Source organism: Momordica charantia (assembly GCF_013281855.1).
Source record: "Momordica charantia cultivar OHB3-1 chromosome 9 unlocalized genomic scaffold, Mcharantia_2.0 BLBB01000009.1, whole genome shotgun sequence".
Taxonomy (NCBI): domain Eukaryota; kingdom Viridiplantae; phylum Streptophyta; class Magnoliopsida; order Cucurbitales; family Cucurbitaceae; genus Momordica; species Momordica charantia.
The window spans coordinates 481,420-500,288 of NW_028275167.1; the positions used below are offsets into that span (position 1 = coordinate 481,420).

At 33.1% G+C, this 18,869-nt stretch overlaps 1 protein-coding gene and 1 long non-coding RNA gene across 4 annotated transcripts; both read left to right on the top strand.

Annotated features, from left to right (window-relative positions):
• Window positions 1-289: 289 nt before the first annotated feature.
• On the top strand, window positions 290-1,379 carry LOC111019861 (uncharacterized). Its single transcript, XR_002602586.2, has 2 exons — window positions 290-570; window positions 1,118-1,379. It is a non-coding gene; the product is annotated as an uncharacterized LOC111019861 (long non-coding RNA).
• A 12,188-nt stretch (window positions 1,380-13,567) lies between these two features.
• ABI3 (AP2/B3-like transcriptional factor family protein) lies at window positions 13,568-17,405 on the top strand. 3 transcript variants are annotated; one of them, XM_088117627.1, is made up of 7 exons: window positions 13,568-13,721; window positions 13,988-15,708; window positions 15,847-15,939; window positions 16,079-16,179; window positions 16,359-16,405; window positions 16,548-16,624; window positions 16,708-17,405. In XM_088117627.1, the coding sequence occupies exons 2-7, from the start codon at window positions 14,029-14,031 to the stop codon at window positions 16,852-16,854; spliced, it is 2,145 nt and encodes a 714-aa protein (XP_087973753.1). In that variant the 5' UTR covers window positions 13,568-13,721; window positions 13,988-14,028; the 3' UTR covers window positions 16,855-17,405. The 3 variants fall into 3 exon arrangements, with proteins under 3 accessions (XP_087973753.1, XP_087973752.1, XP_022152048.2); XM_088117626.1 differs by lacking the exon at window positions 13,568-13,721 and having other exon boundaries at window positions 13,752-15,708; window positions 16,082-16,179; XM_022296356.2 differs by lacking the exon at window positions 13,568-13,721 and having other exon boundaries at window positions 13,754-15,708.
• The last annotated feature ends 1,464 nt before the right edge of the window (window positions 17,406-18,869 follow it).

Consider the following 18,869-nt stretch of genomic DNA (forward strand, 5'->3'; position numbering starts at 1 on the left):
CATAAAAAACGATAAATCCTAAAGGATAAGATTGAGCAACCTCTCTACAAAAGGAATTCAAACAGTGTCCAGAGAGGAGAGAGAAATATTAATTGGGGTCAATTATTTGAGGAAAATTAGGACAAAGATATGGGCAACCTCGCTACAAATGGAATCAATGTTAGGTTTTTTTTTTTTTTTTTTTTTTTGAGAAGAATCAATGTTAGGTTATACGAAGAAAGAGAGGATGGTAAATCATAATTATATATGGAACATAATTCATGGAAAGAATCAAAGATTGCAACCTCACCATCGGATCCGGGAATCTTTTTTTAGAATCAATGTCATGTGGTTTATGACGTAGATTCTTATAATCAGAACTCGTTGTCTGGACTTGAACAACACAATGACCAGTATAGTACTTGAACCTAAAACCTCATCATAACTGATACCAAATTTAGGCAGATACTACTAAGGAGAGTTGCTCCATGGCTTATTTTCAATCACCAAAAGAGAGAGAAGCCATGGCATCTACAAACCATTCTTCATTCCTCCTATGCATCCTCTCTATTGCTTTCCTTCTGATTGCAGGTAATCCTCCTTTCCTCTCTCCCACGATAGTGGAAAATACTCGGCTTCACTTTCCTTCACATGCATATACATATATCGAGGGCATGCTCGATTTTGTAACGTTTTTATTTTTCATTTCGTATTTATTATCTCCGTGTCATTTGAGAAATAACAAAAGCAAGATCGTTTTTTCAATTCTCAAACAATAAAAGTGTATTCATCTGCCATTCTTTGTTGTTTTTAAAATTATTTTCTTAAGTTTCATTTGGAAAAAATAAATATTCAAAGTCTTATGATATGACCATATCGAAAAAAAAAAGAAGAAGAAGAAATCAAAGCTTTGTATTTCCAAAACTTTTATTCTATTTTGATAATGTGTTGAAAAATTATAAACAAGATACTATATATCAAAGTCAAACATTACCTAACATATGGTGAAACTCCTATTTCCAATTTTTCCTTGTTTAAAATATTTATATCTGATGATACTATGAAAATATGCGACATCAATCCTTTAAACATATAGAAATGTTGATCGAAATGTGAAAATGTCCGAGTGAAATTGCAGGGCTAGGGCCAGGAGGTGCACTGAATGTACCAGTGGCGTGTTTGGGAACATGCTCAAGTTTTCCAAACTGCCATCAAAGTTGCATCTCTGCAGGTCATGTGAAGGGCGGCGCGTGTATGGGTGTCTCCTTCGACTCCTTTCTTGCTGCTGCAACATAACCTGATCTTCTTCTTTAATTTCAATTCCTCACACAGTGAACTGCTGATCATGTTTTGGATTTTATAATAATGTTGTTCAATGCCCATTTCTATGCCTTTGTGAATTGCCTGTTTGGAAAATCATATTACTACGTTTTCAAAATAATTTCGTGTACTAGCAAGGTATTAAATTTCAGCCAATATTTTTACTCTGTATATATGCGTGCGTTCGACATCGACGCAAATGAGACAACAAAATGTACATAATTTGATATTTTTATTGACATTTCCATAAATTGAGACCTCGACATTTTCATCGACATTGTCGTTTAAAATCTTGATACTAAGTAGGAAAATAGGAAGTGCGAGAAAAAACCAATAATGGAAATGGTGTTTTACGGGCATTTTTACGGTTTCGAACTTATTTTCACTTGATCAAAGATAGATATTAATTACCACTAGACAGGTTATTACCACTTTTTTTCTTATTTTTGATAACCGCTACTACTACATTAATTAGAAATTTATTACAAAACTTTATTAAAAAAATATTCAGGTAGGAAATTTTCACTCAATTAAATCTTTTTAATGATTTCACAGAAAAATATTATATATCATGTTAGACTAAAGATTGTCTTTTTAAACAACCTTATGTTAAAAGTCTAGTACTAGAATGTGATTGTTCCATCTGGTAACGATGAAAGCAAAATATTTAAAAAACAATCAAAATAGGAATATCTATTCAAAGGAAGAAAACTAAAATGGATGGATTTGGATTCTAATTCAAATAAGTCAGAGGTTCCTTGTATAGAGTTCCTATTTGGCCTTCCATTATCCGAATAGGGCCTTTTCAATTAGGCCCAAAAAAAGTAGTCTGCTGATTGATACTATGTGTTTTTTTCCTAGAGATAATGTCTTCGACAAGCTATTTTGCAAATTTATTTTTACAAATGGTCCAATATTTATAAATTTTACCGTCTTAGATTTCTGGATTTAAAACTTTTTTCAAATGTCAAATTTACCCTTATTTATAGTATTTATATTTATTATAATTTATCTTTTATTTAAATCTAAAAGATTAATATTCCAAATTTTATTTTGTAAACATTAAATTATTGTGGGACCTAAATCAATCATTCTCATAATTCCTTAATTTACTCTTTAATATATCCTACTAAAGAATGAAATTTATTACAAAATATTCCATTATTATTATAATCTTCAAATTTACTCCTTAATATATGAAATTTATTACAAATATTTTTTCATTTATTACTTTTTTTTCTTACCAAATTTTAATAATATAACCATTATAACATACACTTATATAGAAATATATATATATATAGACATATAAACTATATCTGACTACCTTTTCAGTTATATGGAAATTTAAACTATATCCGGCTATAAACTCAAGCAACATACACTTAACAATGGTGATATAAACTATAGTCATTATAACATACACTTATATGGAGATATAACCTATATCTGGCTATAAAGTATATACGACTATATCCATCTACAATTAACAAACAAAGCAAATAACCTACAAACCTTCCGGTCGGCGACTAGACAATGGTTGGGATAAGCGGAGGACTGGAATGATCGACGGGTGGCCGACGACAAAAAAGAAACCTCGGGATAAACAGACGGAAACAATGGACGGGCGGCCGGAAACGAAGCAGAAGCTAGACGGATTGTTCCAGCGACAAAGAAGAATGGAGACGGCGGCCGGAGACGAAGGAATGGACGAAAACAGAACGATAGAAGAAGAAGAAAAGTCGGAGGAATGAGGTTTTCGAATTTTTTCAACAATGGAGGATTTTGGGGAGTTGATATTTTTCAGTTTTGGAAAGTCTAATTAGGCAAAATTTGAGGGATTTAAAATGTAACCTCCCAAGTAGCCAATCTTGGATTTTTAAAATTAATTAACATTGAGGTGAGATACAAAAGGATATATTAGTAAATTGGGTGATAGGTATCATCCTAAATGAGATTGTTTTATGACAAAAGTATAAATTTTATACAATTCAATCCTTTCATGTAATTATAGTCTCTAAATAGCCTATCAATGTACTAATCCCTTTTTTCAAGACAGGCGAACATTCTTACTCACGACTTTTTAATAATTACATTAATTAGTTGAGCTAGGTTCAAGTTAATTACTGAATGATACTACGTTATTGATAAAACATATGACCTTTTCATATTTTTCTATGATGGTATGGTATTGTCTATTTCGAGCCTAAACTTTCTATTTCAAAAAAAAAAAAAAAAAAGAAATATCAAATTAATGGAAATTTTGTCCCTACTTATATTCGATTCCACATTTGTATGATATTGTCCACTTTGAACAAAAGCCGTCATGGCTTTACTTTTGATTACACCCGAAGGCCAAAAGATGAATTTGATCATCTTCTCTTTATCTAGCTAATGTGAGAATTTGATCGGATTCCCAATAGTCAGCACATTAATCTCTATTAGGTACGCACCCTTTTATTTGCATGACCTGACCAACTAAAATAAAGTGAATATTAAATATGAAATCAAATTTCCTTTTCATGCGAGATGTTCGCGGACTAGTATTTAGTGAATTCTTTTTAATAATTATAGGAGGTTGTTAAAATTCGAAAAGTTCTCTGGTCGAGATATATGTCTTAACTAGTTAAATTATGTTTAAGTTGGCTAGAATTATAGTTTTTTTTTATCTGGTTAGAGAATTTTTAATATTTATATATAAAAAAAACACAAAACAAAACAAAATTCATCTATATATATGATATAACAAACAAAAATAAAATATCAAATTAAAAGAAGAAAGTAAAAGGATAAAACAATCTAAAACTAATAAATAATATTGTCTACAAATTAAAAAATTCAATATTCATGCAACAAACACACAGAAGGAATTTAAGTTAAACAGGGTAGAATCCTTAAATCCTCTCCCCCGACGTGGCTTCAACTAGTCTGGGATCTCCTCAAAATAATTTTTTTAATTTCACATTTTTACACACTTTAGGGATACATTGAAAATCATAAAAATGAAATATGTTCCAACTTATGAAATTAAAAAAAAAAGTCTATATTATTTATTTGAAATAATAAATAAATGAGTTCATGCATGTCTTTTAGTCAACAAGTCAGATCCACAAGAATGTACATGACTCGTGTTTTCGGAAATGATATAATAAGTAAGGATTGATGTATTGTTCAAGAGTTGGTCGATTTCGTCGAAGAAGATTAAGCTAGGTGTAGGATTGAGAGATTCATCTGCCATCAAAGAAAAAGGAAAAAAGATGCAAGAATTACACCAAAACAAATGGCGTGTATAAAATAAAACCGCCAAATAGTCTGTAAAAGTAGGGAAAAAAATTAAAAATCATTTAGTAAACCCTCGAACACTCGGCAAAAGAAGGAAAAATAATTTTGAACTCTAAAAAAAATACATGCCAAGACCTAGACGTAGACATAGGGAGTAAATAGACTTTCGTCGTATAAATATGGTAGAAATAATTTCTGATTCTCCGTGTGATTGTATTAGTTTGCAATTTATGTTATTTTTATTTTAGATATAATTTTATATGTAGTAAATAAATATTTCCTTAGTGCTATTTTTATAATTTACTAAAAAACACTAGGGGAGGGAGGGACTTGCCCTACCTCCGCCAGTAATTTAAAAGTGGGGAATTATTTGACATTTTTTTAGAATTAAATATGAAATAAGTACAAATTCAAAATAATTAAGATGTAGTTTGACAATTTTATTTTTAGTTTTTAATTTTTTAAAAATAGTACTTATTTTTTAGGTTTTCATTTAGTACATCTTTCCACCCCTCTTTAAAATATAATTTAAATTTTTAGACCAATTTCAAATTTAAAAGACTCCTTAAAATAGAATTTATTGATATGACTAGAAATTATCAATTCTAGAAATATCAAAATTATTTCATAGATTAATCAAAACATAGTTCAACTGGCTAAAGCATCTATGACTAAAAAGTCAGTGAGTTTGAATTCTCATCCTACATATTATATTTTAAATAATTGATCAATTAAAGTTTTTTCTCCTCATTTTAATTTTTGTTTCATTTTAAATGTTCTAAGTTGTGTTAATTGTTTTTCAATGTACAGAAATTATCCAAAAATTGAATTTGGTATCGGCTAATTAACCTCCCCAACATCCATTGCTAGGCATAGTTTTAGATATATACTAATCGATACTAATGACCCGAGCTTATCAAAATTAAAAGCGAAAATTGAGGAACAAAATCGACAGACTTCATTAAATAAATATAACAAACAAATTGAGAGAATAAAATTTGTTAGGGATGAAATTACCGTATTAAGTTTACCTAAAGTGATAGACAAAGAATCAACCCTGGCCAAACCACCACCTAGGATCGTCAAGCCAACCTGACCTTAATCTTATCCAATCGAGATGGTCTATCTAAGCCTATCCAAAGAAACGCACTCTATAAATAAGACGAGAGGCATCATGCACGAGAGATATTTTACACAACCCCTATTTTTTTGCTAGATGCTCAACTAAAATTCACTTTCTAACCCATTTGCAAAACCTTTGCAAGCTCTCCTCTTTTCTTTTGTTTTTAGACTATGATAACATATCAATATTATTCTTTGAGATAGTATTTATTCATGGGATTTGTCTCCAAGAGATAGTTTGGGTAGCTCGGGGCCTCAAGGAATATCCTTGAGATCTTGGGCTGAGGGACAAAAAGGTCAAAGGGTCATCGACTTATAGGTTTCATATTGTTCATGGGATTTCATTTCAAAATTAATTGACAATGAGAAGAATATCCTACCTATATTATAAATTCTTATTAAGTCTTTTATCTTTTCACCGTGGGATCCTAAACCGTAAACCAACTCATTTTGAATTGATTAATTTTGGAGACACAACCAAGTTTCACTTACATTTGGATTAACTAGATCAAGTATATGCACTTTGAATCTGGACGTTTAGATTCATAGTAAGTGATTTAGCATGGTATGTGTTACGTGGATGATCCAACGACGTTGAAAGTTGAAAATAAAAAATAGACAAGTTTGTCTTGGGAATAAAGACGATAAGCCATGTAGGGAGTGGAGTGGTATGCCCACTGTTTTGTTATTTGTTATGTTGTCCTTATATATTATTGTAAGTGAATAAATTCGATCAATAATATATAGTATTTAATGAAACCACTCGATCCAATAACCAAAATAATATATAGCTGCATGGGAACAAAGCTAGCTAATAGATATAGGAAGAATATAAATTTGGCAATTAAGGCCATGCAGAGAAACTACCCCAAACTATAAACACACCATTTATCGTACGTTATCGTGATTAATTGATAGTTAATTGGGACGGTTAAGGAAAATCAAGGATGTCTTATTAACTAAGTCATGTTTGCTAAGGATTCCAGATAAGCGACATAATTGTTCGAAAATTAATGGTCCTCTATAATTTTTCCTTCCACAAAAAAATCCAAACACAACAAAAAATATGAAAATAAAGAAGAAAACTGTAAAGAAAAAGAAAACAACACAACAAAATAATACTGGTTCACCACTAAAGGTTACGTCCAGTCTTCCACTCAGATGTGGGTTAAGGATTGGATACAAAACTAGGTCCCAACAAAAGCTCCCTAACTTCTAAGTATTTTACACAATTAATACTTAGGTATAGGAATGAAAAACACAGTAGATCAAGTTACAATTACCCCAATAAAGACGATCTTGATCTCTTCCAATGTCTTTACCAATATCCGAGCCGCTGCCACAAAAACTATTGCCAAAAACCCCAATTCGACTACACCTAAAATTCTGACGACTACTCCCCCACAAAACATTAAATTTATATATATATATATATATATATATATATATATGAGTATGTGAAACCTAAAAATAAAGGTTTGGGCTTTTTGCCCATTATTTGTTTTCACTCCTTCATTTTATTTATTTATTTTATTTTGTATCCAAAATCCAACAATAATAAAAGTTTATAATATGCGTGCATGGACTACTTCCTCTCATTTTTCATTGGTCTTTTTGAGATGGAATCTCTCATAAATATTGTTATGGTATCAAAGTTCAGAAAGCTCAAACGAGCATCCGACTACAAAGAGCCTAACAAGGTTTATAAGATACATGAGCTACTTCTCTCATTGTCAATTAGTTTTGAGATAGATCCTTATGAATGTTGATAATTTTGACCTAACATGCATTATAATCAGGATATTAAATGTCGGTCGACATTTCTATAGTATTGCAAAAAAATTAACAAAATATTAAAAATATTACCAATATATAGACATAATATTAATATCAATCATTTTTAACTTATTTAGAAATGTTTGAATGCGTATTTGATAATTTAAATATTTTTTACGATTATTTTTATTTTTATAACTTTTCTAAAATATCCATCGGTATCGATATTTCTATTGCCATCTAGATTAAAAATTTTGATGGTAACACGCACAAAGTATCATTTACAATAATGTTAGATCTTGAGTTTGTCAGGCTAATCAGATAAGTAAAATTTATTTGTTGTTTTTCTTTTTCAAATTTAATAACTACGTGTCTTATTTACTGAATTGTGTTCGGATTACCACAGGACTTAACGATGGAGGGGAGATAAAAGAATATTTCGAAGCTACACAAAGGGTTTGGAGCAAAAACAACTAATTGAGTTTGTAACCAGACACGTGGCGACTGATAAAGCAATACATCAGAAATGATTTTTTGTTTGGATTTTAAAAAAGAAAAGAGAGTGAAGGATGGGCCACATCCACGTGCGAACGCAGGCATTGAAAAATATAATAAAAACAAAGTCAAAAATTTACATCCAGACGCAAGTTGAGCGAGTGAGAGATCCAATTTTTCTGAATTTGACCATAACCCGCAGTCGTTAGTGGTGACGGGAACTGCAACACGTGGCAGTTGGTCACGTGTCGGTGACGTAGCTGCCTCGCCAAGCCGGTGAGTTAATCAGCTACGTCACGGGGGAGACTGAAGCATGCTGATTGGCTGGACTTGCATGTCGCCGGGACACGTGGCGCAAAACTAACAACGGTGAAGCTCCACCCACGAATCACACAAACGGACGTGTGTTTCCGAATTTCTCACTCTAGAATTAACAGAAAAAAAGTGAAGAGAGAGAGAGAGAGAGAGAGAGAGTGTGTACCAGCTGTACGGCCTCTAGTTATGATGCAACTGTATCGTATGGCAAACTTTGTAACGTTACCATGGATGGATGGTCTCGAGCCCTATTCTTTTATATTTTTCTTAAAACAGCGTTCAATTACAAGTTGCAGTCGAATCAAAATACGAATTTTTTATTATTTGTTTTTTAAATTCTATATAAAACTCAGTCATATCATTCTCATTCACGTATTTTATTCTTTATTTCTGTAGCGTTGATGTTGGATTCTATCGAATTTTAAAGATTGGTTTTTTATGATCTTGGACAAACAAAAGTTCTTCAAAGGAACGAACTCTTCCAAGCTCAAATCAATAAGCATTCGAGTTCATTAAATTAACTTTAAGTCATAATAGCACATCTAAATTGGAGGAATGAGATCTTTTTTATAAGTGGTATGGGAGGACAAGTCTATTATGACCGTTCCGACATTTGACTATTATGTTCTTATAATTTGACTATTGTATTCTTATACTTTTGTATGATATTGTATTAATAATAATGTAATATTTTAATATAAAATAATAATGTCACATGAAAAATATAATAATTTAATCAAATCAACTTAATAAATTAAAATTTTCAATAAAATTATATGAAAAAAAACAAAAAGGGTAAACATTTCTTCGAATATATATTTCCAAATCTAAACAAAAATGATCAATATATTTATAACTAAAAAAATTTAAATGGTAAACCAACTTTCCCTCGTATTTTCTATTTATTCATGCTCCTGCTTCCTCATTTATTAAATAAAAAAAACTAATGAACATAAAAAAATTTATGCCTAAACACACTAACATGCAAAATGAACTTAAAAAACAATACTTCAACTAATAAAAATATATATAAAAATAAAGATAGTTCAAAAAAATGAATGAGTATCAAATTACCTATTTCTTTGCAAATCCATCCTATTGGGAACATAAATTTTTTTTACCTAAATTAGTGTTATAAAATTTAAATGAAAATAAAATAAAACTGACCGAGAAGCACCAAGTAAAATAGAAAATCATCAACTTGAATTTCGATTGAATGGTGATCCCAAAAGATATATGTAGAAGGTAAAAGGGAAAACAATCGTAGTATGCTTGAAAATTTGAGTAAAGAAAATTAAAAAAATTATATCGGTGTAAGGTGAGTGATATGAATAAATTAAAAAAAATATATAAGATCTATTTTTTTCATATAAAATAAAGTAAGTTTGAAACTTGTTGAAAAAATTTTGGACAGAAAAGGAGATTTCAAATGACTTTTAATTTGTCAGAGTAAACATAACCCAGCGGTAATTGGTGTGATGTAATTTTATTTTGATTAATAATTATTTGTTAATATTAATAAATTTTTAAAATGAAAAATATTCCTATAAATAGTAATAAAATAAATTAAAGTTTATCATGCCTTAGTTAAAAATAATTTCAACGTACTATTTAGTTAATGTATTTGTAATTAGCTACAAATAAAAAAATATATCCTAATTATAATTATTTGTAAGCTAATCATTGGTTCATTGGTCCAAAAAGACTAGAATAGAATAAGAAGGAATGAGTTCAAATTTCATTATGCCACCTATCTTAAGAAATAATTTCATTTAGAGTAACCGAAGAAATATGATTTGTAATTGTCTGGCACGTGCCAAACTTTTGGTTTAGTTATTGTTTATAGAATTTTCTATATTATTATTAAAATATATATATAAACTTTTTTCTATTTAAAGAGAATAATTTAAACTTTTATATTTTATAAATTTACTATATTTCTTTCAAAATAATTAAGTATTTCTAAGGTTAAAGTTCTTGATCAACTACTAAATGAAGTTGTTATGCAACAATTCATAATGTGAAATTCTTACTCTCATTAGGTGTCTTGACCACATGAGCTATGCTGATCTTTTTTCTCATTTTTGCTCTCTTTTATGTCTCGCTTTTTTTTTAATCTCATTCAAAATACTAGGAAAATTAGTTTTCTTTCTCCTTCTTCTGGTTAGATCTTCATCAATTAAGAAATTTTAAAATAAAATATATGGTTAAATTAAATTTAAATTTTAAGACTTTTGAAAAACATTAGATCTTCACTCCATCTCTAGATTTTTTATTTTTCAAAAGGACCCACTCTTAATAAAAATATATACACTTTAGTTGAAAAGAATCATAACAATATTATCCTAACTTCCTCCTAGCGAACAAATTTTATACTGAAACAAATAAAAATATAATATATCTTAAAAATATAATCCTAAAAATTTAGAAGGAAAAAAGAATAAAACTAGAGTTTGAATAAAGTTTTTTTTTTTTAAAATTTGGTGTTTTTTTCGACAAAGTGGTACTATTTCATTAAGAGGTATGTGAGAAACATACATACAAAAAGGAAGAGCCTAAAAAAGGCTGTCCAATTACAAGAAATAGTAACTATAGAGTAATTACAAAAAAGATTTGATTTAGAGGACCAAGATGAGGCATTTATATTGATGTCCTCCCAAAGCGAAGCCTTAGATCTAATAATCTCTGATAAAATGCGGTTGTTATGTTCCAATCATAGGTTCCACATAAGAGATCCAATGGCGTTACTCCAAAGGATATCGCGCTGGCTTTTGAGAGGCTTTGACAAAAGCTCGGTAATAAATTTGTCAATAGTTCTGGGGAAAGTAATTTGTATCTGGAAAATATTTAGGATGTGCAGCCAAAGAGCAGTTGTGAATGGACAATGAAGAAATAAGTGATCTAAGGATTCGTCATTTTGATAGCATAGAACACACCGATTTGGAAAGCTTACCCTTGATGGAAACCGAACTTGTATTTTATCTGCTGTATTGAGACCTCTGTGGAGAAGGCACCAAAGAAATAATTTGCATTTTTTCGGAATGAGGAGGCTCCAAAAGTTGTCAAAGAAAACTGATTGATTGATCAGTTTGTGATGGTCCTGATAGGAGGGATTTCACATCCTGTACAGAAAATGCTCTAATGGAAATAGCTCCCCAGATGATTTTATCAGGACCTTTAGAATGAAAGGGTTGTTGGAAAGAGGATGTAAAAATGGCCCAATTGTCCAGCTCCCTGTCAAGCATAGGACGGTAAGGGAGGAAATTCCAACAGCCAAATTGCCAAGCTTCAAAAACAGAGAGAGTTTTTTTTGTCAGAGAGAGCATAAAATCTGGGTTTAACTAGGTACAGGGGCCCGTTGCCGGTCCAATTATGATACCAGAAATACAAATCTCTGTCATTGCCAACTTCCCATGTAGTCGTTCTGTGGAAGATGTCCGTCATTTTAATAATGTGGGACCAAGGAGCTTTTGAGCTACTGAATTTGCAAGTGGTGGGAAGAATCTCTAGAGGATGTTGTACATATTTAGCAGAAATCAAAGAAACCCATAGACTGTTATTTTCATCGAAGAAGCGCCGCAACCACTTTGTAAGTAGAGCCTTGTTTGTGATGCTAATACTTTTAATGTCAAGACCCCCTTGTGATTTTGGGAGAGTGGCAATGTTCCATCTAACAAGATGAGATCCTCCTTCATCGCCGGTACCTTTCCAAAGGAAGTCCCTCATAAGCTTCTCAAGTGCTTTAGTAACTTGAGTGGGGCTTTGAAGATCGATAGGTAATAAGTTGGCAAACTGCTCATAACCGATTGAATGAGAGTTAGGCGACCACCTTTTGATATGATATGTAAGAATATTTCCAACTTTCAAGCTTCCCGTGAACTCGCTCGCTCAATGATCGGATCCCAAAAAGATGAAGCCTTTGGATTACCTCCCAGTGGCACCCCCTAGATAATTAATCGAAAAAATATTTTTTTTAATTTGGTCTTGAAAATAAAGTTTCCCAATTATGAACAAATTTGAATTCGACAATGGCATCAAAGATTGGAAGCATATATTAAAACTGTAAATTTTTCTATTTTTTAAAATGTATACTTTTATACTTCCGTAGAAGAATTTATTTATTATCACATTTCGTACCATTCCAAACTCAATTTTTTTCATATGAAATTTTTTTTAGTATAACAATTCAACTTTTTTCATATGAAATTATTTTTTTTAATATAACAATTTGGGGATATGTAGGATCAAACCTCCAATTATTGAGATATTATGCTCGTGTTGGTTGAAATTATTAATTTTGGGAAGTTCCGATGCTACGCATATGAGCATTCATTTGATCTGAAAGATAAAGATGAAAGGATGCATATATGTAACAACGAACTTCTTACAAAGCATTAGGATAAAATTTTTTTTTATTTTTTTACAAAACCTTGATTTCGGTTTGATTAATTAGTATAATTCATTAGACTGACTTATCAGTCCCATTTAGGACCTAGATTTTTGCTCTTTCTAGACCAATATTAATTCATAAATTACTTATAATTTATTTGATAATGACGTTTGCGTCCGGTAATTTTCCATTTTAATACTAGATCTCCGCAAATTTACTTGATTTCTTTCTTTTTTTTTAATTCCTATTTACAGCTTATGAAAACTTATCATAAAAATAAGATCATCTAAATTACTTCTTTTTGTAACTATGATATTTCTATCCTTTCACTCCATCGAAGAAAACTCATTATCTAAAATTTAAAAAGTTAAATTGTTAGTTAAAATGAAAGTTCTTTCCATTAGAATTTTTTCTTTTTTTAAATGAATTATTATTTACTTGTTGTTATTAATGGAGCCAAACATGCAGATGGAGAATCTTTTGGGAGTCTCCAAATGGAGCGATAGAGATAGAAACACCAAATGAAATTGAATTAAATTTTTTCTTTTTAATCATCATTATTATTATTACGAGAAAAGAGAAACTGTAAAAAAAGGAGATTGGAGGGCAAAATGGAATATTAAAAGTGAGTAACAAATAAGAAAATTTCTCTCTCTCTCATAAAATCAAAGCCTGAGGGCACCGTTTGGAGCCACCATTGAGGATCAAAATCTGTCTGTTTTCCTTTTCTTTTTTCTTCTTTTGTTTTTCATAAACAAAAAAAAGGTCTGAAGTCCACCGTTGGAATGCTCCATTGAAGAGGAAACGTATGGAATAGTGGCACAAAATCCGGAATCTGCTTCAGAAACTAGCGCCACCTTCTTTTGTTATTTTCTTCCTCTCTTTAAATTCAAAAAAAAAAAAAAAAAACCCGATTTGAACTTATCTCCAAAATTAAAAAATTCTAAAAGTTATTGAAACTTGCTGCTGGAACAAACAAGAACCACTGCTACAACTCGCACATGGGGAAGCTTCAAAATGTCCAGAATTGATTTATTACCATGTGGGTATCTTCTACTTCTTCAGTAATTTCCCTTTTTCTTAGTAATATTAATTAATCTTTTCTTTTTGTGTATTTATGGAATTGAGTTCGCCCCAGATGGTTTATGTTGCTTTCTTTTTGCTTCCTTAATCACAAACAATATCCACTTCCCTCTCTCTCTCTCTCTTCTTTCACAATTATCCATCTTCAGTTTTTCTTCTTCTTTTTTTTGTTTGAGAATATGGAAGGGGTTGTTGGGGGTTTTGATGGGCAAGATCTGCATGCAGGATTTGGAAATGGAAATATTGATAATAATGGTGGGAGATTGATGGAAGAAACCGCCGGCGGTGGCGGTTTGAGAATGGATGAGATCTGGCCCGTTGATCAGAATAATAATGGGGAGCTTCCACAGCCGCACGATCATAATCATCATCATCATCATCATCTTGATGATGCTTTGATGTTCTACAACGATTTCCCTCCGCTGCCGGATTTTCCATGCATGTCGTCTTCTTCCTCTTCATCCTCCAATCCGGCGCCGCCGGTGAAGCCCGCCGCCTGCTCCTCCTCCGCTTCCTCCTCTTCCTCCGCCACGTCCTGGGCCGTTCTGAGAGCCGATGCGGCCGTGGCGGCGGATGACTGTATCAACAACAATAACAACGACAATAACAACGCGGAGGCGGCGGCGATGTCGTCGACCGCCTCCATGGAGATCCCCCAGCCGGCGGGGAACGAATTCAACGGCGGGGGCGGGGGCGGGGGCGAGATGATGATGGAGACATTCGGGTACATGGATTTGCTTGATCAGGAGAGCAACGAGTTCTTTGACCCGGCGTGTATTTTTCAAAGCGATCCATTGGAAGAACATCATCAACAGCAGCCTTTGCAACTCGAGGATTTGCAACTGGACGGCTTTCAGGAGGCGGAGATGGAGAATTTGATGATGATGCACCAAGGAGGAGGGGATGCAAACAATAATAATGATAATAGCAACACCAACGGCGGCGGCGGCGGTGGCGGAGGCGGAGAATTGGTATTATTAGAAGACGAGGAGGAGCGGCGGCGGCGAGAGGACGTGGCCGTGCAGGAGGACATGGCGAAGGTGTTTCTGGAGTGGCTGAAGATCAACAGGGAGACGGTTTCTGCTGATGATTTGAGGAATGTGAGGATTAAGAAGGCCACCATTGAGAGCGCCGCCCAGCGCCTAGGCGGCGGCAAGGAGGGCATGAAGCAGCTCCTGAAGCTCATTCTAGAGTGGGTTCAAACCAATCATCTCCAGAAGAGGAAAATAAAAAACGCCGAAGCCGCGGCTGCCAACAATTATATGGGGGGTTCCTTTCAAAACCCTAATTCCAACCTCCAGTGGATGCAAGCTCCGCCGCCGCAGCAGTCTGTCTATCCTCCGACCGGGCTGGGGTACGTCCCGGGCGCGGGCGCGGGCGGAGTAAGCGATGCATTCGCTTACGCCGACCAGTATGGCCAGCTGGTCGACTCCTCAGCTAATCAGTATGGTCTACCGGCTCAGTTCAACTCGTTTCCGGACGGGAATTTTGCTCCGCCGCAACCGTCCCCCGGTTTCGTAGGCGCAGCCGGGTACCAGTACCCGGCCGGGTACGGGCAGTATGCCCAAGGTGGCGGGGAGAATGGTTTGGTTAGGTTGGATTCATCGGCGACGAGGGAAGCTCGGAAGAAGCGGATGGCGAGGCAGCGCCGCTTCTCATCCCACCGCCACCATCACCACCACCACGGCGGCCACCACAATCATCATAATGCTAATATGAACAATGCTTCGGATCACCTCCAGCATTGCGCCATGGCGGCTGCTCAGCACAATCCTGCAAACTGGGTGTATTGGCCATCTGCGGCTGGGGTCGGGGTCGGGGTCGGTGCCGGTGCGTCGTCTGTCGGCCCTCCTCCCGGCTTTATGGCGGAGTCGCCGCCGCCTCCTAATCATTCATCCATGCACAATCAGAACTATCAGCCGCGAATGTCGTCGGACCGGCGACAGGTTGGGGTTTGGATTTGATGATCAGTATATTAAACTGAAAATAATTGGATTGAATTTGTTTGTTTAGAAATTAAATTATGATTTTCATTTCCATTTCCATTGATTGTTTAATGTTTTTACGCTTTATTTGTGGTGTAGGGATGGAAACCTGAGAAGAATTTGAGGTTTCTTCTGCAGAAGGTTTTGAAGCAAAGTGATGTGGGCAATCTGGGCAGAATCGTCCTCCCAAAGGTGAAAAATCAAAAACATTATTTTATCTTTTTTTTTTCTTCATTCTGATATAAGTTATAAAATGCATTATAATTATTAAAAATTAAATGTAACGCAATGATTTTATTTTATTATTATTATTTTGTGGGTTTGATTTCAGAAGGAAGCAGAAACCCACCTCCCAGAATTGGATGCGAGAGATGGCATCTCTATTGCCATGGAAGACATTGGAACTTCTCGAGTTTGGAATATGCGATACAGGTATTGGAATTTGATAATAATAATTTCCTTTTGGGTTAAAAAAACATTTTTTTGTCAGTCTCTATATTTTCTGATTTGAAAGTTCATATGATTTTTAACCTAATTTTTTCTTACTATATTTTTATAAAAGAAAAGAAACCCTTCTGATATTTAATATTATGATTAATGGTTAATTATAGGTATTGGCCAAACAACAAAAGCAGAATGTATCTCCTTGAAAACACAGGTAATTAAGTACTAGCCCCATTTGATTAAATGATTAGATGATTTGTTATATTTTTTATGAGTATTTATTTATTAATAAATATTTTTGTACCTTAAGAAGAGGTTTTTATTCATTAACTTGTGTGTTTCGATGGGATTTTCAGGGGACTTTGTGAGAGCCAATGGACTTCAAGAAGGAGACTTCATTGTCATCTACTCAGACGTCAAGTGTGGGAAATATGTAAATATCAATTCCTTTCTTTCTTCGATATAAACGTTGGATAGTTAGTAACATGCCATGTAAGATTATCATCTATGTAACAGATGATACGAGGAGTGAAGGTTCGGCAACCAGTGCCGAAACCCGAGAGCAAAAGGCCAGCAAAATCGCAGAAAAGCGTCCAGCCGACTGCCACCGCGAATGCCAATGGCTCGTCCCGCCATCCCGAGGAGGAGGAAACGAAGAACTAGGAGAGAGAAAACCCATCTCTCTCTCTCTCTAAAGAGAATAAGAGGTGAATTGGAACAGATGGAGGGTGGGATCTAGTTAATCTGGGATGGTAGGGTTTTTAATTCCATCAGCTGCTTTGTTTTTTCTGGTAATGTTAAGATTTTTCAGAGGACGGGCATTGGGCATGCAGTGCATGAAGGAAGAGGCATAAAAAGGAAGAACACGTATATATACTTATATAGTATGAATAATAATATAAATATAACTATATAATAAAAATAAAAAATAATAATAATAATAATATATGATGTGAAATATGGAAGGAAGAGAGGTTTTTGCGTTGGGGAGTAATGAATTTAATGAGCGTTATGGGAAACGCTTTTTGCTCTCTTTATATGCTCAGCTCAGCAAATTACAGATCAGAAGATATGAGTGGTGAGGGACTATTACTTGGGATATGTATTTTGGTGTTGGTTTTTTTTTTCCCACTACTTTAGTACTGTTTATGTTGTTAATTAAGCTCCTTAATTTCCACTTTGTATCATAAGCAATATTATTATTATTATTATTATGTTGCCTTTCTATTCTATACTCTATGTCTTGTATATGAACGAGAAAAGCAAAAAGAAATGAGTTAAAATTTAGTGAGTTAAGCATCGAAAAAAGAAAGAAATAAAATGAAAAAAATTAGATAAAAATGGAAATAAAATGATCAAAATGGTTAGTTATTAAAAGAATAAACAAGTAAATTTTATTCTTATTGTAAGCATTATTTATTAAAAAGTAATGTTAGCAAAAGTTACTCTGAGATTTGAGACTCTTCCAAAGAGAAGGGTAAAATGTTGTATGCTCATATTTGGAAAAACCTTGATAAAACAATATATGAGAAAGAGATTTTAAGTACTGTTTTCTAAGGAGGATGCCAAAATTAAAGATTAATGTTATTAGTTCTTAGTTTTGGAGTGTAGGGATGGGAGGATTCATCTATGTTGGTGGATTTGAGATGCAATCAGCGAATTAATTATTTATTTTTTGGTCAATATGAATTTACAATATGTTTTAAAAAATCTAATCAACCCGTTTTCAAAATGAAAAAAAAAATATATATATATATATATATAATCAACTGATGGATTTGACCAATCAACCCAAGATCTGAATCTTATAACTTGTTGAGATTGGTTGATTGTTTAGAGAAAATTATAAAAATAGTTATATAAAAATATATATATACATACATATATAATACAGTATTTTTAGTACAAGAACACATGTAGTCAAAACGAGCATAGCTCAGTAGTAATTGTGTTCAAATCAATCAACGAAATTGTGTTCGAGAGTGAAAGTAGAATTAGTGATTTTGAAAAAAGAGATTTAAGTATAATTGATTTTAATCAGCATCTAAATGATACCTTAAAAATCAATCTAAAGTGATTTTAAGCTTTCCTAAAATTAATTTTTATTTGTCAAACATGATAGTAAGAGAAGTGATTTTGACAATGACAAAAGTGATTTTGACCAGCCAAAATCACTCCCAAACACGACCAAAATGATATTTATTTATTTTTGAAAATCACCCTAAATGATGTTGCAAGTACTATAAAAAAACAAGAAAATAAATTAAATGATAGTTAGTCCACTATTTTAATATCACAAATTTTCTCATATATATAGTAAGCGAGGCTAATTTGGTCCATATTTTAGTTCTCTTATGCTTTGAAAGCGTGTTCAAATTTATCTGTGAAACCATTGAGGTTAAAGTTAACTAACTTGAGCAAAGATTTTGTTCTGATCTTTAAGCTCTCTACCTGCTCACTCTCCCCCGTCCCCCTTGGCAACATCCTTCCTTCATTTGAGAAGTTAGCATTTGTTTTATTGTTTGATGTAAACTCTTTTGTTAGGGTAAAATGTACCCAAGTTTACTTGAAAGGGTGCTAAAGAAGCAATGTGAGCCAAACTACCCAAATCAAGTCGTTGCCCTCCGACCTAATTTGACTCGGTTGAACTAGTCCACTCGAGCCAACACAAGGAGACT